The sequence below is a fragment of the Bufo gargarizans genome, chromosome 2 (genome assembly GCF_014858855.1).
Source record: "Bufo gargarizans isolate SCDJY-AF-19 chromosome 2, ASM1485885v1, whole genome shotgun sequence".
Taxonomy (NCBI): Eukaryota; Metazoa; Chordata; class Amphibia; order Anura; family Bufonidae; genus Bufo; species Bufo gargarizans.
Window position 1 is genome coordinate 288,864,130 of NC_058081.1, and position 24,891 is coordinate 288,889,020.

Below are 24,891 nucleotides of genomic sequence, written 5' to 3' on the forward strand. Positions count from 1 at the left end.
GAGTCCCTGAAAATCAGCATCCCTTTTCTTTCTCTGAAATACTTGGTTTGTCCATTTATTGTATGTTTTCATTGGCCATATGTTGTACTGCATTTCACCAAGGGCAGCTGACATGAAATGAGCATGCAATGACATTTCCCTCCATAAAATCAGCTGTTTCCTCTGTGCCTGAAGAGCCAGGACCCCATGTCTGCTATTAATGGAGTTGTCTGTAATGAGTCAACCCTGTAATCTTCTTCTTGCCCTAAAGATGTCTGCCATCTGCCTTCAAAAAGAGACATGCTCGTTTTTAATTACTGTAAGGTAAAATGTATCCCTCTTAGATCTAGTTGGCAGTTGTGATGAAATTCTACGAAAGAAAATGGGACACACCCTCACGGGCACCATGACATCCTTACACAGTATCTGCGGCTACTTTAGCCATTTCATTTGGGTATAGCACACAATAGATACATTGCGGTACATCATTACAGCCTGGAAGAATGGTTCTGGTATCGACAATGCTATTCAGGGGCACATTTCAAGTACATTCGCAGTCTAAATAAACGGGAAAGATGTAATAAAGATGATAATTGTTGCTGGTATTATCTTATTTTTTGTAGACTTTTATGTTTAAACCTTGATGTTTACAACCACAACTACCGTAATAGGCAGCCAGAGACCTATGCATTGAGATTTCCAAAAGCTATGGTGCAAAATAACAGGTTGACATCTCTAAATTCTACAAATCAGCATGAAACACATCACATAGAAGATGTATTCAATCTGACAATTTGTGCCATCTCAGTCCGAAGAAACGAACAATCTCTTCCGTGTATCTTACTGGTTAGACACATATACACTAAGGAAAACACTTTCCTTAAAACGTTGTAATGGGTTAGTCATCTTATGTGAACAGTAATTTCCAGAATGTGCGGTAAACATTGCTAGAGGGTTTCTACATTATCGCAAATGCTCCAAAGTACAAACACCTTTCCCTTGCAGTAAAAAGGTATACATTTTATACTAGTGCAGGATTTTATGAGTCTTATGATATACTGTATATAAAGCAGAGCATTCTCAGGTAGCCTGTCATGCAGTAGCAATCATCAGTGCTTTATTGCGGGCCAATATTTCAGCAGATAAGAGAAAAATGATTTTCCAATATCTTATGTTATAGAAATACTTAATGTCATACAGTCAGACTGTATACAGTGGATATAAAAAGTCTACACATCCCTGTTAAAATGTCAGGTTTCTGTTCTGTAAAAAAAAATGAAACAAAGATAAATAATTTCAGAACTTTTTCCACCTTTAATGTGACCTATAAACTGAAAAACAAACTGAAATCTTTTAGGTGGAGGGAGGGAAAAAAAATAAAATTAAAATTAATGTGGTTGCATAAGTGTGCACACCCTCTTATAACTGAGGATGTAGCTGTGTTCAGAATTAAGCAATCACATTTAAAATCATGTTAAATAGGAGTCAGCATACACCTGTCATCATTTAAAGTGCCTCTGATCAGCCCCAAATAAAGTTCAGCTGCTCTAGTTGGTCTTTCCTGAAATTTTCTTAGTCGCATCCCACAGTAAAAGCCATGGTCCACAGAGAGCTTCCAAAGCATCAGAGGGATCTTATTGTTAAAAGGTATCAGTCAGGGGAAGGGTGCAAAAGAATTTCCAAGGCATTAGATATACCATGGAACACAGTGAAGACAGTCATCATCAAGTGGAGAAAATATGGCACAACAGTGACATTACCAAGAACTGGACGTTCCTCCAAAATTGATGAAAAGATGAGAAGAAAACTGGTCTGGTAGGCTACCAAGAGGCCTACAGCAACATTAAAGGAACTGCAGGAATATCTGGGAAGCACTGGCTGTGTGGTACATGTGACAACAATCTCCCGTATTCTTCATATGTCTGGGCTATGGGGTAGAGTGGCAAGACAAAAGCCTTTTCTTACCAAGAAAAACATCCAAGTCACGCTACATTTTGCAAAAACACATCTAAAGTCTCCCAAAAGCATGTGGGAAAAGGTATTATGGTCTGATGAAACCAAGGTTGAACTTTTTGGCCATAATTCCAAAAGATATGTTTGGCGCAAAAACAACACTGCACATCACCAAAAGAACACCATACCCACAGTGAAGCATGGTGGGGGCAGCATCATGCTTTGGGGCTGTTTTTCTTCATCTGGAACTGGGGCCTTAGTTAAGCTAGAGGGAATTATGAACAGTTCCAAATACCAGTCAATATTGGCACAAAACCTTCAGGCTTCTGCTAGAAAGCTGAACATGAAGAGGAATTTCATCTTTCAGCATGACAACGACCCAAACCATACATCCAAATCGACAAAGGAATGGCTTCACCAGAAGAAGATTAAAGTTTTGGAATGGCCCAGCTAGAGCCCAGACCTGAATCCGATTGAAAATCTGTGGGGTGATCTGAAGAGGGCTGTGCACAGGAGATGCCCTCCACCTAAAATATTTCAGTTTGTTTTTCAATTGAGTTGTACAGTTTATAGGTCACATTAAGGGTCCATTCACACGTCCTGTTTTTTTTCATCCTGAAAAACGGTCCGTTTTTTTGCGGATCCGTTGTTCCTGAAAATGTTTCCGTATGTCATCCGTTTTTTGCGGATCTGCAAAAAACGGGAACATGTATACATTTCAATAATCAAATAAAGTTGTTTGGATTTCTTTGAAAAAAAATAAAAATAAAAAATTTGTTATGTGTTTCCAGGAACGGAATCCGCAAAAAACGGATGACATACGGAATGACATCCGAATGTCATCCGTTTTTTGCGGATCCATTGACTTTGTATTGTACCAGGATCCGATTTTTCAGGACAAGAATAGGACATGTTTTATATTTAAACGGACATGCGGAACGGAACAACGGAAACGGACAGCACACATTGTGCTGTCCGATTTTTTCCAGGACCCATTGAAAATGAATGGGTCCAGATCTGGTCCTGATCTGTTCCTGAAAAAACGGAACAGATCAGGAAAGAAAAAACGGACGTGTGAATGGACCCTAAAGGTGGAAAAAGTTCAGAAATTATTTATCTGTCTCATTTTTTTACATCACAGAAACCTGACATTTAAACAGGGGTGTGTAGACTTTTTATATCTGCTGTACCTCTGTAGACTGCTTTTTACCTATTTCTTACAATAAGGTTGAGTTAAGTTGTATATTTTTCTGCCATTGCATTTTTATATGTAAAAATGAAAGTTATGATTGATCTCCCCATGTTAATATCTATTATCCATAAGTAAATGTCCACAAGGGTTGCATGTGGTCCTCCTGTGGTTAGTCACGCAACAAACAACACTCCTGTTAAAAAGAGGGGCCAGGATGAGTATGCACTTGCCCTAGAATGCCCTGTCAGAGCTAGTTCACCTTAATGACCTCCTAAATATAGAGTCATCGCACTGACAAGGGCGGCCCCGTCTGGAACCTTCCCCTGATGTAAAGTATGTGAATAAAGTGTTTGAATACTTTATACTGCTAGGGATCAGGACCATCTTCCCTAGAGCAGGGACGTCCGGGAATTTTACATCAGGGAAAGGTTTCGGAAGGGGCTGCCCTTGTCAGGGAGATGATTTCGTATTTAGGAGGTAAGAGCATTCCATTTACTTATCGGTCGTCTATTACTCCAAGACTGTAGAGTTTATATTACTGCATACCCCAGGCTCCAGTGTACGTGAGGTTATGTCTGTCTGTGGCACGGTTTGTATGGTGTGCCCACACGTTGTTTGTTTGTCTATGTCAAGCGACTTTTTAATCCATGATGAATTAAATGTTACGTTTTATTTATTTGTTACTACCCCTATACTTATAGCTATAGTAACTTCAATCCACTCAAGATGGGCTTTGCTACTTTGATTTTATTCACTTTAGCTGGCTGACTCCACACTTTGTAAGAGGTGACCCTATGGGAAAACATGATATAAAGGTGTATTCAGACATGAGTATGTATGACATCAGGAAGAATGTTTTGTAACTGTAACAGCGGCTGCTGTACGCCACTGTTCCCCCGCTTATCGCATCGGTCCCGGGCGCCTCCCTCAGCAGTGACCTGTGGCCGGTGCTTCCCATTTCGCCGCTGCGGTCCTGGGCTCTGTTTCTGTAGGTGTTATTACTTTTGAGGATTCCATTCCACAGCTTTCACTGAACCCTGGACACAGAATGAGTTTGTCTGTTTTCGTGTTCCACTGCTCTAAGGGTGGAGTGCATCATTCCCTGGGCTGTGTGGGTTAGGTCAGGTGACCTCGCTGACCAACTCTGGCTCTCCTGCATATATATATAAATGGCTCAGCCCCTTCCCAGATGCCTCAGTGTCGAGGTCCTTGAGTTTGCTGGTTCCTGATACTCTCTTGTGCTCCTGATCTATACTTCATTCCTGGTCTCTGCTTATCGTCTGATCCCTGCCTGCTTGCTTTGACTCTTCTGTTGCCGATCCGGATTGCCTGACCTGTGCCGCCTGCCCTGACCTATTGCCTGTCTGACCACGTCTCTGCCTTATACACGTAGTGTATGTTGAATTGACATAATACAATCTGTTGAATGAAACTGGTATAATAATGCAGTACAATCCATTGAATAAAACTGCACACAATATTGATGCAGTACAATGTGTTACATAAAACTGCATAGTATACTGACACAATACAATGTGTTAACTAAAACTGAACAGTATATTGACAGTACAATGTTTAGAATGAAATTAGTATATTATTACAGTACAGTGCACATATTCACATAATACAATGCGTCAAATAAAACTGGTATATCAATAGAGTGATCCCTCAAAATACAATGGCCTCTGGATACAGTATTTTCAGCATAAAATGGTCTTTTCTGACCGATAGTAAGTTGAAACTAGACTCAACATACAAACCGGATTCCAAAAAAGTTGGGACACTATACAAATCGTGAATAAAAACTGAATGCAATGATGTGGAGGTGCCAACTTCTAATATTTTATTCAGAATAGAACATAAATCACGGAACAAAAGTTTAAACAGAGAAAATGTACCATTTTAAGGGAAAAATATGTTGAATCAGAATTTCATGGTGTCAACAAATCCCCAAAAAGTTGGGACAAGGCCATTTTCACCACTGTGTGGCATCTCCCCTTCTTCTTACAACACTCAACAGACGTCTGGGGACCGAGGAGACCAGTTTCTCAAGTTTAGAAATAGGAATGCTCTCCCATTCTTGTCTAATACAGGCCTCTAACTGTTCAATCGTCTTGGGCCTTCTTTGTTGCACCTTCCTCTTTATGATGCGCCAAATGTTCTCTATAGGTGAAAGATCTGGACTGCAGACTGGCCATTTCAGTACCCGGATCCTTCTCCTACGCAGCCATGATGTTGTGATTGATGCAGAATGTGGTCTGGCATTATCTTGTTGAAAAATGCAGGGTCTTCCCTGAAAGAGATGACGTCTGGATGGGAGCATATGTTGTTCTAGAACCTGAATATATTTTTCTGCATTGATGGTGCCTTTCTAGACATGCAAGCTGCCCATGCCACACGCACTCATGCAACCCCATACCATCAGAGATGCAGGCTTCTGAACTGAGCGTTGATAACAACTTGGGTTGTCCTTGTCCTCTTTGGTCCGGATGACATGGCGTCCCAGATTTCCAAAAAGAACTTCGAATCGTGACTCGTCTGACCACAGAACAGTCTTCCATTTTGCCCCACTCCATTTTAAATGATCCCTGGCATAGTGAAAACGCCTGAGCTTGTGGATCTTGCTTAGAAATGGCTTCTTCTTTGCACTGTAGAGTTTCAGCTGGCAACGACGGATGGCACGGTGGATTGTGTTCACTGACAATGGTTTCTGGAAGTATTCCTGAGCCCATTCTGTGATTTCCTTTACAGTAGCATTCCTGTTTGTGGTGCAGTGTCGTTTAAGGGCCCGGAGATCACGGGCATCCAGTATGGTTTTACAGCCTTGACCCTTACGCACAGAGATTGTTCCAGATTCTCTGAATCTTTGAATGATGTTATGCACAGTTGATGATGGTAGATGCAAAGTCTTTGCAATTTTTCACTGGGTAACACCTTTCTGATATTGCTCCACTATCTTTCTGCGCAACATTGTGGGAATTGGTGATCCTCTACCCATCTTGGCTTCTGAGAGACACAGCCACTCTGAGAAGCTCTTTTTATACCCAATCATGTTGCCAATTGACCAAATTAGTGTTAATTGGTCTTCCAGCTCTTCGTTATGCTCAAATTTACTTTTTCCAGCCTCTTATTGCTACTTGTCCCAACTTTTTGGGGATTTGTTGACACCTTGAAAATTTGAATCAACGTATTTTTCCTTTAAAATTATACATTTACTCAGATTAAATGTTTGATCTGTCATCTACGTTCTATTACAAATAAAATATTGACATTTGCCATTTTTTCCTCCTGCATCTTATGGGGTGAATACTAATGAGCGCTTCCATTATGGAAGCGCTCATTAAAACCAGATGACCGGGAAGCGGTGAATGCAGCACTCCCCGGGCTCTGTATTCACTGCTTCCTGGTCCTCTGCCATCGGCTGTGGCTGCGCACAGCGTGAGGTGCTCTGTGACCTCACGCTATGCACGTTGGGTCACAGCATGGCAGGAAGAAGAAGATAGAGCACTGGCGGTAAGTAGCGATGGCGTCTGGAGCATGAGAGGTAAGTGGATTTTTTATTTTTTGTGATATGAATCATGTGGGTTGATGATATGAGGCTGGGGGCTGATGATATGAGGCATGGGAGCTGATCTGAGGTCTGAATGGGGGCGGTTATTTATTTTGGGGCTCTTATCGGAGGTCTGATTGAGGATCATTCACATTGGGAGTCTGAACTGAGATCTGATTGAGGGTCTGATTATTATTGAGGGTCTGATTGGGGCTGTGATCTGAGGTAACATTGGGGGTCTGATTGGTGGTCCGACCTGAAATATAAATAATATTTTTTTTTCTTATTGTCCTTCTCTAAAACCTAGGGTCCGGTTGCAACTATTATTGTCTTCTTCTATGAACACACTGGAATTGATCGACTGAAATGCACTGAGCTTCTTAATTATAAATGGTAGAAGAATTAAAACTGTTTTTTATAAATAAAAAAAGAGGGGTGATTGCATAACGTTTGCAGTTAAATGCATGCTATTGATACTGAAGGTGCTGGGAAAACACTTATGAACTGTGGAAACTTGAGCTTTTAAAAATAAGGTTGGTTGTTCATGTATAGAAAAATATTAGGTGGGTGCAGGGTTTTGATGATTTTTCCAGTTGCCGTCAGCCATGGCCTTCAGTACAGGCAAACACACAGAACTATGAATGGCCACCCTATTTTTTCCCTGTAAAAAACCCTCACTTTTCTACCTATTGATTAAATCTACCTAACTAAATATGTTCCTAAACTGTCCTTACAACACCTAGATAGCTGCATTGTGTCTGTAATTGATTTCTGCCAGACACATCCAAGACAGATGCTCTCAAATCAGATGCTACGCTCAGAATGGCTTCCGACCAAGACGAAGGAACTGCCAAATTCCCACCTCCTGATTCACTCAAAGCATGTCTGTCACCCTCTGAGCCAATCAGGGCAAGACCTCTCTCTCCCAGAGTCATGTGATCCTCTATCTTCATTATTCCTGCCATTTTTTCACGTCAATTTTCACAATAAAATGGCAATGTGCAAAGCAAATTACCAAAACTAGATTTATGAATTTTTGTGAGATTCTACAATCAATGAACTCATCTCTAGTAAAACTAGAAGTAAACTAAAGTTACCAGCTCTGTCCACTACACAATGCACAGGGCTGTGCAGTGTCAGTGCTGGAGCTACAAAGTAGCAACTAATCAGAGGGGGTGCTGGGTATCAGACCTTTGACACTCTGATATTGATGGCCTATCCTGAGGATGGACCATAAATATCAAATCCTGGACAATCTCTTTAACTTTATGAAAATGTAAGGATGGTAATGGACAGTCACATATTAAAATAAAAAGCACAAAAATAGTTTAAAAAAAGTGACATTTTAATTCACAGAAATAGCTGAAAACTTTATAAGAAGGTTGCTAATTATTAATGTTAAGCTGTCCAAAGTCAAGAACATTTCTTAAAATGGGTGCTTACTTCTGGTTCAGGCAGGAACTTACTTTTAATGAAGGCTGTGATGTACACATTGATGTGTGACTACATATAGGGATATTGTATTCCATATCTAACAAAGAAAGTGGTAAGCGAATCGAAGCACACAAAGTGGAATTCGATCCAAATTTCAGGACAAATTTGATTTGCCTCAAAGCCGAATTTCCTCATGCTTCGCGTTAGCAAAACGATTTAACCTGAAATAGTGTGAAAAACAAAAAAATTCGTACTTACCTACTATATTTGCTCGCGACAGGCCGCCAGCCACTATCTTGATTGAAGATCTCAGCCGAAATCCCGTGCGCGGTGACGTATTATGTCACCACGCCGGCCAGCGTGATGTCGGAATCTCGAGCCGCGCAAGATTTTGCGGCAGATTATCAAGCAAGATGGTGGCGGCCGGCCCATAGCGAGCAAATGGAGGCGGTTAGTTTGATTTATTTATTTTTACTTTTAATTTGACACAGTTTTTACACTGAGGTGTACAATAATGAGCTACTTACAAAAAAATGCTCTTCGTGACAAAGTAATTTTTCACAAAGCAATTTTTTTTCTAAGATTCGGCGAATCAGCCAAATTGAACTTTTCAAAAATGTGCTCATGTCTAAAAGGAACCAGAGAGCAAACTGTGGGCGATCATTTACAAAAGCAAAGGTTACAAATCTGTAGTAAAGTTATTGTACATGTAAGTAGTAATGAAAGAACTTCTTTACAAGAAGTATTAGGTAATCTTTTACAGCTAATGATTTACGACTAACATCCACCATATTCCGAACTCTCACTCCCATCTTCAAGACTTTTCCCAAGCTACACCAGTTCTCTGGAATATTCTAACCTAAGCAATTAGGTAATTCACAACATCCAAAATTTTAGGCACACCCTAAAAACATATCTTTTTAGGTTGGCCTATTACAACCCCTAATCTAACTTCTTCTTCGACCTCCTCACCCTTCATCATTTTTCTGAATTTAATCCATTATCAAACACTAACATACCCCATGCAATCAGAGGCACTACAGATATCGGCAAGTTATTAGCTCATGCAGCTTTATAGCTAGTCCCCTACTGTGTTAAGATAGCCAGACCATTGTACAAAATAAGCACTTTTTACCATCTGTGTCACCTCATTAAGCTCATGTGAGTGGGGCTTTATTCCTCTTGTTTTAATTGTTGACTTGTTTATTGAAAATGTTATTTATGACTGTTTAAAAAAGAACCCCAGACTATAAAGCATCGTAGAATATATTTGACTAGATCCATTCTTGACTAAGTATCCACAATGTTTTTGGTTCCTTGTATTGAGCTCCAGCCACTAGCATATTTGCGAATTCACATAAAATTAATAATTTTACCTTGCATTGACAGAGGGTGCACTCTGTGCCGTGCTTAATCCAAGAAGAGCCTGTAAAACGAACTACATTTGTTTCATCAACGCATGTCTTTGTGATGTCATTGCGTATTATGTCAGCTTGGCAGGGGTCGTTGATGCAACGTGGACAGCACTCACTCTCCGGAACTACGCTAAATTCACAGTCAACTTCTGGACAAGGCAACGGCCAGCAATCTACTTCTCCTTGCTACAAAAAGAAAGAAACAAATTATTACAGATGAACTTAATCTACTATAAAAAGTTAAGATGTGCTAAATACATAGGAATAAAGTTGGGTGAATCCATTTACTGTTGGGAGAAAGAAGGATTAGGCATGTTTAATTTCAATGCCCAATCTTTTTGTTCTCAAGAGTAATAATCCAATACCAGGAGTGTCTGGCAGTACCTTACCCCTCTCCCCTTATGCATGTGTTTGGGGCGACACTAAGTATTCAACATGGCCAATTGACAGCTATTGAAGGTGTATGGGCCCCTTAAGTACAAGATGCAGCAGAATATGTGGATCTAACACTTTCATTTTATTCATGTAGATAACTAATCTATGTAAGAAGATCACATGGTGCATGGAGGTCATGTGATGGCCTGGACAGGTGTATTAACTGACTAGATTATACACAGCACGACCAGATTAGCAACAAAAAATATTGACACATATAAATTTTCTATTGTGAAAGTTGTGATTGATACACCTGTTAGCTATGAGTAAGGGACACATTTGACCCAAAACACGTAACCATGGGTTTTTAACTGATATCAATAAAACCTAATACGTTTTTATCTATGTTGGATGCTGGATTTGTTCTGTTTCAGATACAGTACAATACAACTAGTAAACCATATGCTAAAAAAGACTATGAAACTGCACAACTGAAAAGGTAGAAATATTGTATGCGTAGAGTTCAGCACCTTGGCTTGTCCTACAATTCTTATGGAGGCCTTTTTTTAAGATGCCCTGAAATAATATAATGCAGGAAAAGAAAAATATAAATGACTAATGTCTATGACCTCTAAGAGACATGTAGTGAATTTTAGATGTTCATGGCTGGCTTGCTTTTTATACCACGTCATTCTTTACAGTATAGTTGAGAATTCTGTCACTGTTACAGTATGTGTCAATAATGCTGTCTACTGAAAAATGAGGCTGCAAAGTTTAATATCCTACTCTTAAGATGCAGAGGAAATTCCACATGGGTTTGTAAAAGGATGATCACTTGACTTGTGCCGAGTTATACCAGACACAGACCATTGCGAAGAGTAGCTCTGTTTCAATGTATCAAAGCTACAGTATCTAGTTCAGTAGCTTTACTTCTGCACAAGACATAACACATTAAAAGCAAAAGTTGCCCTGAACTTTTCTTTTTTGCTCTCTTGTACTTACCAAACATCTGCATTGCTGACAGTTCTGTACCCAGGTGTCTCCACTTTTATATGTAACATCTCCATTTTGATGCAGGCATTGACTACTGAGTCGGGGATCACATTCAGGACAGCAAAACAAGTCAACTGTTGGGTTTTCACAGTCACAAACCATACGGCGGCACATCACCAACCCAACCTGTGGCAATGCAAACAAAAACGATTTTATTGCAACTATTGTAAAGTATGTAGTACTATGCAGATAGGTAGAAGACAACAATTCTGATGTTCAAGAGATAAGTTTAACTAACCTGGCAAGAACATACTGAGCACCGATCATTTTCCAGTACCCAGATCTGCCCATTATGCTTGATTTTTCCTTCATGTATACAATCACCAGAACAGTTTTTGCCATGGGGACAACGGCAATCATATCCACCATCCAAATTGAAGCAAACAGTATCATTACTGCAGCTGTGTCTTCCCGTAGTGCATTCATCAATGTCTATAGAAAACACAACACAGTCACATCCATTAGCCTGAAGTGAGGTATAATTTAGTTTTCACATTGAGGACATGTACTCTGTAGAATTTGTAGAAATGTTAGACTTGTTACCCATTGTTTTCTTACAAGTGACCATTTTCCAAACTAAATAACTTAATTCTATTTGTGCTGGAAATGTGACTGGCATGTATTGGGGCACTGTAATAGGGTGACTGTGGCTAGCACTGTAATAGAGTCACTGCAACTAGCACTTGGTATTTAAGGTCATAGAATTAGCCAGAGAGCAGAACATTTGTACATTTAATGGAAAATGGAACCAAATGTATTTTTCAAGCTCAGTCTGATGAAATTGTCTGTTTTTTTTCTGATGAGTGAATTCTGTGAAAAAAATGGCAGAAAAAGTACTATAATGAGAGCATTCTACATTTTGAAATAATGAAAAGGCAACAAAACTCTAGAAAAACATCTTAAACAGAAACAAATTATGATAGGGTTACACAGCAATCTTGACCATGACACCCACTGCACAACCAAAGATTGCAGTGTAGCGGTGCATCTATTCAACGGAATGGAGCTGCATCGAGACTTGCAAGTTGCTGCAACCAACCAGCAGTTTTGGATTTCTTTGCAATTCTGGGTTTGCAGTCAAAGCTACTTGCAAGTCATGCAGTTGGCTGTTGGATAGATATAGAAGTGTTGTTATTAATGGGATACATTCTGAGGAGAAACGGGCCACAAGTTGTGTACCTCAAGGACTCATCCTGGGTCCTATTCTTTTTTAATAGGTGACATATGAGAAGGTTTGCTAGGTAAGGTTTGACTGTTTGCTGATTACGCAAGTATGTAATAGGGTGGATATTCCTGGAGAGGTTTGTAACATGGAAAAAGATTTAGCTTCACTAGATAAATGGTCCAAACAATGGAAACTGCAGTTCAATGTTTCCAAATGTAAGGCTTCAAAATGAGTGCACAGTGTGGACAAGCAGTAGGGAAAGCAAGTATGATGCCTGCCCTATAGCTAGAGGTATAACCAGTAGGTAGAGAGAGATTGTGATCCCGCTGTATATAGCGCTGGTGAGACCATATCTGGAATATTGTGTCCGGTTCTGGAGAACCCACCTACAAAAAGACATACATAAAATGGAACGGTTGCAGAGATGGGCTACAAAAATAGTGGAGGGTCTTAAGCATAAATCATGCCAAGAGAGACTTAAAGAAATTAGGGTGTCATCTATTAAGACTGGCATTTTAGACACCGGTCTTAATAAGCATCTTGGATGGCGTTGGAGACGCCAAAGTTATGTAGAGGCACCGAAACCTTTAAATATGTTAAAGGTTAAATAGGGCTCAGTAGGGAAGTGTTTTCAATAAACAGCTGAACACAAGAACAAGGGGGCAGAATCTGAAATTAGCTGGGAGTAAGATCAGGAGCAATGTCAGGAAATATTATTTTACTGAAAGAGTGTTTGAAGCTTGGAACAAACGTCCAGCAGATGTGGTTGGGAAACCTACAGTAGGTGAATTTAAACATGCCTGGGATAAATACGACTATCCTAAGATGAAAAAATAAATAATATAAGGGCAGATTAAATGGAACAAGTGGCCTTTTTCTGCCAGCAGTCTAGGTTTCTATGCTGCAACCACATTCAATTCAATCGTTACACTGCTATACTGTGATCTTTGGTTGTGCGAGGGGTGTCACGGCCAAGCTAGCCCCAGCCTTAATGTAGAAGTATGTTAATGATGCTGTTACCAAATTTATTTGGAAGAACACATTACAGGAGAGAGAAAGGTCCACAAATATTCTGCATGGCTTCATTAGGTGACTAAAAGAATTATAGAGAAAAATGCTCTTAAACCAAAGGATTGCTATTTGAACTATAACCATACAGATAAGGCAAGCTGGAATAGAGCAGAACTATAAAGTAAGGGCTCAATCAATACAAATGATTGCAGCAACATTTCTATAAAGGAAAACCAATACATCTATTTCTCTGAAGAATTTTTAGTATGCAGTAAATAAAGTTGCTGCATCGTAATAAAATGCATCAACTGATTACAGAAGTCCGAATATTCAACATGTACACTGGAGGTAAATGAAGTGACGGTCACATGACAGTCATAAAGTAGAGCTCTGAACCTCCATAATGAATGACTGAGCATATATCAAATGCAGGGAGTTTGCATTTACATTTCTGAATTAGATTTCCTATGGATTGCTTGAGTAGGCAAAAGCCATATAAAGAAGATTGAATTTTCAGTCCAGCTATTAGGTCAGAAGATCAATACACCGTTTTAATGCTCGCAATTAGGGATGAGCGAACTCGAACTGTATAGTTCGGGTTCGTACCGAATTTTGGGGTGTCCGTGACACGGACCCGAACCCGGACATTTTCGTAAAAGTCCGGGTTCGGGTTCGGTGTTCGTCGCTTTCTTCGCGCTTTTGTGACGCTTTCTTGGCGCTTTTTGAAAGGCTGCAAAGCAGCCAATCAACAAGCGTCATACTACTTGCCCCAAGAGGCCATCACAGCCATGCCTACTATTGGCATGGCTGTGATTGGCCAGAGCACCATGTGACCCAGCCTCTATTTAAGCTGGAGTCACATAGCGCCGCCCGTCACTCTGCTCTGATTAGCGTAGGGAGAGGTTGCGGCTGCGACAGTAGGGCGAGATTAGGCAGATTAACTCCTCCAAAGGACTTGATTAACTGATCGATCTGCAGCTGTGGATCATTGAGCTGCTGATCCTCAATTGCTCACTGTTTTTAGGCTGCACAGACCGTTTGTCAGTCTCATTTTTCTGGGGTGATCGGCGGCCATTTTGTGTCTTGTGGTGCGCCAGCACAAGCTGCGACCAAGTGCATTTAACCCTCAATGGTGTGGTTGTTTTTTGGCTAAAGCCTACATCAGGGTGAAGCTGTCACACCAAGTGCATTTATCCAGCAATAGTCTGTTCATTTTTTGGCCATATACAAAATCAGGGGCAAGCTGCGCCTGTCACCAAGTGCATTTAACCCTCAATGGTGTGGTTGTTTTTTGGCTAAAGCCTACATCAGGGTGAAGCTGTGACACCAAGTGCATTTAACCAGCAATAGTCTGTTCATTTTTTGGCCATATACAAAATCAGGGGCAAGCTGCGCCTGTCACCAAGTGCATTTAACCCTCAATGGTGTGGTTGTTTTTTGGCTAAAGCCTACATCAGGGTGAAGCTGTCACACCAAGTGCATTTAACCAGCAATAGTCTGTTCATTTTTTGGCCATATACAAAATCAGGGGCAAGCTGCGCCTGTCACCAAGTGCATTTAACCCTCAATGGTGTGGTTGTTTTTTGGCTAAAGCCTACATCAGGGTGAAGCTGTCACACCAAGTGCATTTAACCAGCAATAGTCTGTTTATTTTTTGGCCATATCCCAGTCTAATTCTGTCACTAAATCCATACCGGTCACCCAGCGCCTAAATACTAGGCCTCAAATTTATATCCAGCTAAATCTGTCCCTAGTGCTGTAGCTGGGCGAGTTATTTAGTGTCCGTTCAAGCACATTTCTTGTTCTGGGTTGAAATACAATTCCCAATTTAGCAATTTCATAATTTAGTGGTTCCTGCTATATCAGAGCTATTTGAAATCTATCCCAAAAAGGGTATATAATATTGAAGGTGCACATTGGGTCATTCAGAATAACTTCACACACACCCGCTACTGTGTATTTCCAAGTCTAATTCTGTCACTAAACCCATACCTGTCACCCAGCGCCTAAATACTAGGCCTCAAATTTAAATCCCTCTAAATCTCTCGTTACCCACCGCTGTACTGTTGTTGCTGGGCAAGATATTTAGTGTCCGTCAAAGCACATTTTTTGTTCTGGGTTGAAGTACAATTCCCAATTTAGCAATTTCATAATTTAGTGGTTTCTGCTATATCAGAGCTATTTGAAATCTATCCCTAAAAGGGTATATAATATTGAAGGTGCACATAGGGTCATTCAGAATAACTTCACACACACGCTTCTGTGCATTTCCAAGTCTAATTCTGTCACTAAATCCATACCGGTGACCCAGCGCCTAAATACTAGGCCTCAAATTTAAATCCCTCTAAATCTCTCGTTACCCACCGCTGTACTGTTGTTGCTGGGCAAGATATTTAGTGTCCGTCAAAGCACATTTTTTGTTCTGGGTTGAAGTACAATTCCCAATTTAGCAATTTCATAATTTAGTGGTTTCTGCTATATCAGAGCTATTTGAAATCTATCCCTAAAAGGGTATATAATATTGAAGGTGCACATAGGGTCATTCAGAATAACTTCACACACACGCTTCTGTGCATTTCCAAGTCTAATTCTGTCACTAAATCCATACCGGTGACCCAGCGCCTAAATACTAGGCCTCAAATTTAAATCCCTCTAAATCTCTCGTTACCCACCGCTGTACTGTTGTTGCTGGGCAAGATATTTAGTGTCCGTCAAAGCACATTTTTTGTTCTGGGTTGAAGTACAATTCCCAATTTAGCAATTTCATAATTTAGTGGTTTCTGCTATATCAGAGCTATTTGAAATCTATCCCTAAAAGGGTATATAATATTGAAGGTGCACATAGGGTCATTCAGAATAACTTCACACACACGCTTCTGTGCATTTCCAAGTCTAATTCTGTCACTAAATCCATACCGGTGACCCAGCGCCTAAATACTAGGCCTCAAATTTAAATCCCTCTAAATCTCTCGTTACCCACCGCTGTACTGTTGTTGCTGGGCAAGATATTTAGTGTCCGTCAAAGCACATTTTTTGTTCTGGGTTGAAGTACAATTCCCAATTTAGCAATTTCATAATTTAGTGGTTTCTGCTATATCAGAGCTATTTGAAATCTATCCCTAAAAGGGTATATAATATTGAAGGTGCACATAGGGTCATTCAGAATAACTTCACACACACGCTTCTGTGCATTTCCAAGTCTAATTCTGTCACTAAATCCATACCGGTGACCCAGCGCCTAAATACTAGGCCTCAAATTTAAATCCCTCTAAATCTCTCGTTACCCACCGCTGTACTGTTGTTGCTGGGCAAGATATTTAGTGTCCGTCAAAGCACATTTTTTGTTCTGGGTTGAAGTACAATTCCCAATTTAGCAATTTCATAATTTAGTGGTTTCTGCTATATCAGAGCTATTTGAAATCTATCCCTAAAAGGGTATATAATATTGAAGGTGCACATTGGGTCATTCAGAATAACTTCACACACACCCGCTACTGTGTATTTCCAAGTCTAATTCTGTCACTAAACCCATACCTGTCACCCAGCGCCTAAATACTAGGCCTCAAATTTAAATCCCTCTAAATCTCTCGTTACCGCTGTCCTGTTGTAGCTGGGAAAGTTATTTAGTGCCCGTCAAAGCACATTTTTTGTTCTGGGTTGAAGTACAATTCCCAATTTAGCAATTTCATAATTTAGTGGTTCCTGCTATATCAGAGCTATTTGAAATCTATCCCAAAAAGGGTATATAATATTCAAGGTGCACATTGGGTCATTCAGAATAACTTCACACACACGCTTCTGTGCATTTCCAAGTCTAATTCTGTCACTAAATCCATACCGGTCACCCAGCGCCTAAATACTAGGCCTCAAATTTATATCCCGCTGAATTTGAATACAATACATTGGGCCAAATAATATATTTGTTGTTGTGGTGAACCATAACAATGAGAAAAACATCTAGTAAGGGACGCGGACGTGGACATGGTCGTGGTGGTGTTAGTGGACCCTCTGGTGCTGGGAGAGGACGTGGCCGTTCTGCCACATCCACACGTCCTAGTGTACCAACTACCTCAGGTCCCAGTAGCCGCCAGAATTTACAGCGATATATGGTGGGGCCCAATGCCGTTCTAAGGATGGTAAGGCCTGAGCAGGTACAGGCATTAGTCAATTGGGTGGCCGACAGTGGATCCAGCACGTTCACATTATCTCCCACCCAGTCTTCTGCAGAAAGCGCACAGATGGCGCCTGAAAACCAACCCCATCAGTCTGTCACATCACCCCCATGCATACCAGGGAAACTGTCTCAGCCTCAAGTTATGCAGCAGTCTCTTATGCTGTTTGAAGACTCCGCTGGCAGGGTTTCCCAAGGGCATCCACCTAGCCCTTCCCCAGCGGTGAAAGACATAGAATGCACTGACGCACAACCACTTATGTTTCCTGATGATGAGGACATGGGAATACCACCTCAGCATGTCTCTGATGATGACGAAACACAGGTGCCAACTGCTGCGTCTTTCTGCAGTGTGCAGACTGAACAGGAGGTCAGGGATCAAGACTGGGTGGAAGACGATGCAGGGGACGATGAGGTCCTAGACCCCACATGGAATGAAGGTCGTGCCACTGACTTTCACAGTTCGGAGGAAGAGGCAGTGGTGAGACCGAGCCAACAGCGTAGCAAAAGAGGGAGCAGTGGGCAAAAGCAGAACACCCGCCGCCAAGAGACTCCGCCTGCTACTGACCGCCGCCATCTGGGACCGAGCACCCCAAAGGCAGCTTCAAGGAGTTCCCTGGCATGGCACTTCTTCAAACAATGTGCTGACGACAAGACCCGAGTGGTTTGCACGCTGTGCCATCAGAGCCTGAAGCGAGGCATTAACGTTCTGAACCTGAGCACAACCTGCATGACCAGGCACCTGCATGCAAAGCATGAACTGCAGTGGAGTAAACACCTTAAAACCAAGGAAGTCACTCAGGCTCCCCCTGCTACCTCCTCTGCTGCTGCCGCCTCGGCCTATTCTGCTGCTGCCGCCTCGGCCTCTTCCTCCGCCTCTGGAGGAACGTTGGCACCTGCCGCCCAGCAAACAGGGGATGTACCACCAACACCACCACCACCACCTCCGTCACCAAGCGTCTCAACCATGTCACACGCCAGCGTTCAGCTCTCCATCTCACAAACATTTGATAGAAAGCGTAAATTCCCACCTAGCCACCCTCGATCCCTGGCCCTGAATGCCAGCATTTCTAAACTACTGGCCTATGAAATGCTGTCATTTAGGCTGGTGGACACAGACAGCTTCAAACAGCTCATGTCGCTTGCTGTCCCACAGTATGTTGTTCCCAGCCGGCACTACTTCTCCAAGAGAGCCGTGCCTTCCCTGCACAACCAAGTATCCGATAAAATCAAGTGTGCACTGCGCAACGCCATCTGTGGCAAGGTCCACCTAACCACAGATACGTGGACCAGTAAGCACGGCCAGGGACGCTATATCTCCCTAACTGCACACTGGGTAAATGTAGTGGCAGCTGGGCCCCAGGCGGAGAGCTGTTTGGCGCACGTCCTTCCGCCGCCAAGGATCGCAGGGCAACATTCTTTGCCTCCTGTTGCCACCTCCTCCTTCTCGGCTTCCTCCTCCTCTTCTTCCACCTGCTCATCCAGTCAGCCACACACCTTCACCACCAACTTCAGCACAGCCCGGGGTAAACGTCAGCAGGCCATTCTGAAACTCATATGTTTGGGGGACAGGCCCCACACCGCACAGGAGTTGTGGCGGGGTATAGAACAACAGACCGACGAGTGGTTGCTGCCGGTGAGCCTCAAGCCCGGCCTGGTGGTGTGTGATAATGGGCGAAATCTCGTTGCAGCTCTGGGACTAGCCAATTTGACGCACATCCCTTGCTTGGCGCATGTGCTGAATTTGGTGGTGCAGAAGTTCATTCACAACTACCCCGACATGTCAGAGCTGCTGCATAAAGTGCGGGCCGTCTGTTCGCGCTTCCGGCGTTCACATCCTGCCGCTGCTCGCCTGTCTGCGCTACAGCGTAACTTCGGCCTTCCCGCTCACCGCCTCATATGCGACGTGCCCACCAGGTGGAACTCCACCTTGCACATGCTGGACAGACTGTGCGAGCAGCAGCAGGCCATAGTGGAGTTTCAGCTGCAGCACGCACGGGTCAGTCGCACTACAGAACAGCACCACTTCACCACCAATGACTGGGCCTCCATGCGAGACCTGTGTGCCCTGTTGCGCTGTTTCGAGTACTCCACCAACATGGCCAGTGGCGATGACACCGTTATCAGCGTTACAATACCACTTCTATGTCTCCTTGAGAAAACACTTAGGGCGATGATGGAACAGGAGGTGGCCCAGGAGGAGGAGGAGGAGGATGAGGAAGAGGGGTCATTTTTAGCACTTTCAGGCCAGTCTCTTCGAAGTGACTCAGAGGGAGGTTTTTTGCAACAGCAGAGGCCAGGTACAAATGTGGCCAGCCAGGGCCCACTACTGGAGGACGAGGAGGACGAGGATGAGGAGGAGGTGGAGGAGGATGAGGATGAAGCATGGTCACAGCGGGGTGGCACCCAACGCAGCTCGGGTCCATCACTGGTGCGTGGCTGGGGGGAAAGGCAGGACGATGACGATACGCCTCCCACAGAGGACAGCTTGTCCTTACCCCTGGGCAGCCTGGCACACATGAGCGACTACATGCTGCAGTGCCTGCGCAACGACAGCAGAGTTGCCCACATTTTAACCTGTGCGGACTACTGGGTTGCCACCCTGCTGGATCCACGCTACAAAGACAATGTGCCCACCTTACTTCCTGCACTGGAGCGTGATAGGAAGATGCGCGAGTACAAGCGCACGTTGGTAGACGCGCTACTGAGAGCATTCCCAAATGTCACAGGGGAACAAGTGGAAGCCCAAGGCCAAGGCAGAGGAGGAGCAAGAGGTCGCCAAGGCAGCTGTGTCACGGCCAGCTCCTCTGAGGGCAGGGTTAGCATGGCAGAGATGTGGAAAACTTTTGTCAACACGCCACAGCTAACTGCACCACCACCTGATACGCAACGTGTTAGCAGGAGGCAACATTTCACTAACATGGTGGAACAGTACGTGTGCACACCCCTCCACGTACTGACTGATGGTTCGGCCCCATTCAACTTCTGGGTCTCTAAATTGTCCACGTGGCCAGAGCTAGCCTTTTATGCCTTGGAGGTGCTGGCCTGCCCGGCAGCCAGCGTTTTGTCTGAACGTGTATTCAGCACGGCAGGGGGCATCATTACAGACAAACGCAGCCGCCTGTCTACAGCCAATGTGGACAAGCTGACGTTCATAAAAATGAACCAGGCATGGATCCCACAGGACCTGTCCGTCCCTTGTCCAGATTAGACATTAACTACCTCCCCATAACCATATATTATTGGACTCCAGGGCACTTCCTCATTCAATCCTATTTTTATTTTCATTTTACCATTATATTGCGATGCTACCCAAAGTTGAATGAACCTCTCCTCTGCCTGTGTGCTAGGCCTAAATATATGCCAATGGACTGTTGCAGTGGTGGCTGACATGAAGCCTGATTCTCTGCTATGACATGCAGACTAATTCTCTGCTGACATGAAGCCAGATTGTCTGTTACGGGACCTCTCTCCTCTGCCTGGGTGCTGGGCCTAAATTTATGACAATGGACTGTTGCAGTGGTGGCTGACGTGAAGCCTGATTCTCTGCTATGACATGCAGACTGATTCTCTGCTGACATGAAGCCAGATCCTCTGTTACGGGACCTCTCTCCTCTGCCTGGGTGCTGGGCCTAAATTTATGACAATGGACTGTTGCAGTGGTGGCTGACGTGAAGCCTGATTCTCTGCTATGACATGCAGACTGATTCTCTGCTGACATGAAGCCAGATCCTCTGTTACGGGACCTCTCTCCTCTGCCTGGGTGCTGGGCCTGAATATATGCCAATGGACTGTTGCAGTGGTGGGTGACGTGAAGCCTCATTCTCTGCTATGACATGCAGACTAATTCTCTGCTGACATGAAGCCAGATTGTCTGTTACGGGACCTTTCTCCTCTGCCTGGGTTCTGGGCCTAAATTTATGAAAATTGACTCTTACAGTGGTGGGTGACGTGAAGCCTGATTCTCTGCTATGATATGAAGACTGATTCTCTGCTGACATGAAGCCAGATTGTCTGTTACGGGACCTTTCTCCTCTGCCTGGGTTCTGGGCCTAAATTTATGAAAATTGACTCTTACAGTGGTGGGTGACGTGAAGCCTGATTCTCTGCTATGATATGAAGACTGATTCTCTGCTGACATGAAGCCAGATTGTCTGTTACGGGACCTTTCTCCTCTGCCTGGGTTCTGGGCCTAAATTTATGAAAATTGACTCTTACAGTGGTGGGTGACGTGAAGCCTGATTCTCTGCTATGATATGAAGACTGATTCTCTGCTGACATGAAGCCAGATTGTCTGTTACGGGACCTTTCTCCTCTGCCTGGGTTCTGGGCCTAAATTTATGAAAATTGACTCTTACAGTGGTGGGTGACGTGAAGCCTGATTCTCTGCTATGATATGAAGACTGATTCTCTGCTGACATGAAGCCAGATTGTCTGTTACGGGACCTTTCTCCTCTGCCTGGGTTCTGGGCCTAAATTTATGAAAATTGACTCTTACAGTGGTGGGTGACGTGAAGCCTGATTCTCTGCTATGATATGAAGACTGATTCTCTGCTGACATGAAGCCAGATTGTCTGTTACGGGACCTTTCTCCTCTGCCTGGGTTCTGGGCCTAAATTTATGAAAATTGACTCTTACAGTGGTGGGTGACGTGAAGCCTGATTCTCTGCTATGATATGAAGACTGATTCTCTGCTGACATGAAGACAGATTCTCTGTTACGGGACCTCTCTCCTCTGCCTGTGTGTGTGCTGGGCCTAAATATATGCCAATGGACTGTTGCAGTGGTGGCTGACGTGAAGCCTCATTCTCTGCTATGACATGCAGACTAATTCTCTGCTGACATGAAGACAGATTCTCTGTTACGGGACCTCTCTCCTCTGCCTGTGTGTGTGCTGGGCCTAAATATATGCCAATGGAATGGACTGTTGCAGTGGTGGCTGACGTGAAGCCTCATTCTCTGCTATGACATGCAGACTAATTCTCTGCTGACATGAAGACAGATTCTCTGTTACGGGACCTCTCTCCTCTGCCTGGGTGCCGGGGCCTAAATATCTGAGAATGGACTGTTCCAGTGGTGGGTGACGGGAAGCCAGATTCTCTGCTATGGAACCTCTCTCCAATTGATTTTGGTTAATTTTTATTTATTTAATTTTTATTTTAATTCATTTCCCTATCCACATTTGTTTGCAGGGGATTTACCTACATGTTGCTGCCTTTTGCAGCCCTCTAGCTCTTTCCTGGGCTGTTTTACAGCCTTTTTAGTGCCGAAAAGTTCGGGTCCCCATTGACTTCAATGGGGTTCGGGTTCGGGACGAAGTTCGGATCGGGTTCGGATCCCGAACCCGAACATTTCCGGGATGTTCGGCCGAACTTCTCGAACCCGAACATCCAGGTGTTCGCTCAACTCTACTCGCAATCCCTGACACCTGGCTGATCATATATTTTCAACAGTAAAGTGATCATATGGTCATAACTTACAGTAGTTTCATCATTTTTGTGAGATTTGTTTGTGAGATGAGCTATGAAGTTCTGCAGTTTGAAGTAGAAACTACTAGTGCAGTGATGGCTAACCTTGGCACTCCAGCTGTGGTAAAACTACAACTCCCAAGATGCCCCCCTTGCTTGGCTGCAATCAGAACTCTATAGAAATAAATGGAGCATGCCGGGAGTTGTAGTTTCACCACAGCTGGAGTGCCAAGGTTAGCCATCACTGTACTAGTGACCTATATGTAGATGTCGAAATCCACTTTGTGGTAGAATCTGAAATTATTGTAATGTAACAAGCTGTGCACTCAGGGGTGTAACTATAAGTCATAGGGCTCACTGGCAAAATAAGATGGGGTCCCCACCACCTAGTGTAAGAAAATTAAAACAGCAGCATAGGTGGCAATAACTAAAGATTTGTATTATAGCACCATACATGGGAAAACCTATATTATAACAAAAAGCTGACATATTGGTATTCCCCACAGTTACAATTTTTGAGCATTTGAACCCCCTCCCCGAAACTCTGGGCCCCATGGCAAGTGCTATGGCTGCTGCGGCTATTACTACATCTATGCATGCACCTATGCAGTCATCACATAGCCAAATCAGAGTTTCATCTTCTGGAGCTAAACAATGAAGGCCACTATTCAAGGACTACAAGCAGGGATCTTAAAGGGCTTCTGTCAGCCCACTAAACCCTTTTTTTTTTCTTCCGTTAATATTAATCCCTACACTGCAAGCTCCCTGTACATATGCTAAATATTCATTTTCGTTCAGTAGATATTGTTAAAAATCAAGTTTTATCATATGTAAATTACCTTGCTACCAGCAAGTAGGGCGGCTACTTGCTGGTAGCAGCCGCATCCTCCTCTCATCATGACGCCCCCTCCGCCGTTTGATTGACAGGGCCAGGGAACGGGTTCGTTCTCTGCTGGCCCTGTTCGAATTCAAAATATCGCGCCTGCGCCGTACCTTTCTTTAATCGGTGCAGGCGCACTGAGAGGCGGCCTCTCTCCCGGCCGCTCCATCCTCAATGCGCCTGCGCCGGGTGTAGATGTGACGTCATCGGCGCAGGCGCATTGAGAGGCGGCCTCTCTCCCGGCCACTCCATCCTCAATGCGCCTGCGCCGATGACGTCACATCTACACCCGGCGCAGGCGCATTGAGGATGGAGCGGCCGGGAGAGAGGCCGCCTCTCAGTGCGCCTGCACCGATTAAAGAAAGGTACGGCGCAGGCGCGATATTTCGAATTCGAACAGGGCCAGCAGAGAACGAACCCGTTCCCTGGCCCTGTCAATCAAACGGCGGAGGGGGCGTCATGATGAGAGGAGGATGCGGCTGCTACCAGCAAGTAGCCGCCCTACTTGCTGGTAGCAAGGTAATTTACATATGATAAAACTTGATTTTTAACAATATCTACTGAACGAAAATTAATATTTAGCATATGTACAGGGAGCTTGCAGTGTAGGGATTAATATTAACGGGAAAAAAAAAAAGGGTTTAGTGGGCTGACAGAAGCCCTTTAAAGGGAATGTGTTCTCTATAATTCTGCCTGAGAAATGCTTTACAGCAGGCACATGAACCATAGAGACAATGGACAGGAAAAGACTCATTGATTTCTATAAGAGAGTTTTCTAGGCATGCTCTGTGACCTGTGTAGAGGTCAGAAGGGAGCTAATAAGCTGTGATATCACCTATTGTGAATGGTAGATCTTGTGTTATCTCTCTGTATAGGTGATACCTCTCGTTCTAATCCTGTCTGTAATGATAATGAGATCACTGCAGTAAAGGGATCTGTACATACTAAGAAGTGGCACATATTATACTTAGTGGCCAGTTTGAAAACTGGAGGATTTTAGCATTATATATATATATATATATATATATATATATATATATATATATACACAGCAACATAGGAAAATTAAATATAACCATAAAAATGTCTTTACAATATATTTAACATAAAAACTTTATTTAAACAATAGACCACTTTTTGATGACATATTCCCTTTGAGTATATAAAGTATTGTGCATAGTACACTAGGACGTTAGGTACAGAAATATTTGTACAGTGACACAATCTTCATGATTTCTCTGCATG

General features: G+C 43.2%; 1 protein-coding gene across 1 annotated transcript in view; it reads right to left on the bottom strand.

The window, feature by feature from the left end:
• The window catches only part of NELL2 (neural EGFL like 2), a 394,581-nt gene that overhangs the window by 37,005 nt on the left and 332,685 nt on the right, over positions 1-24,891 (bottom strand). The window contains exons 17-19 of the mRNA XM_044280375.1: positions 11,190-11,383; positions 10,901-11,077; positions 9,485-9,709 (exon numbers count right to left, since the gene is read on the bottom strand). Coding sequence (XP_044136310.1) covers positions 9,485-9,709; positions 10,901-11,077; positions 11,190-11,383 — 596 coding nt within the window. The remainder of the gene's footprint in view (positions 1-9,484; positions 9,710-10,900; positions 11,078-11,189; positions 11,384-24,891) is intronic.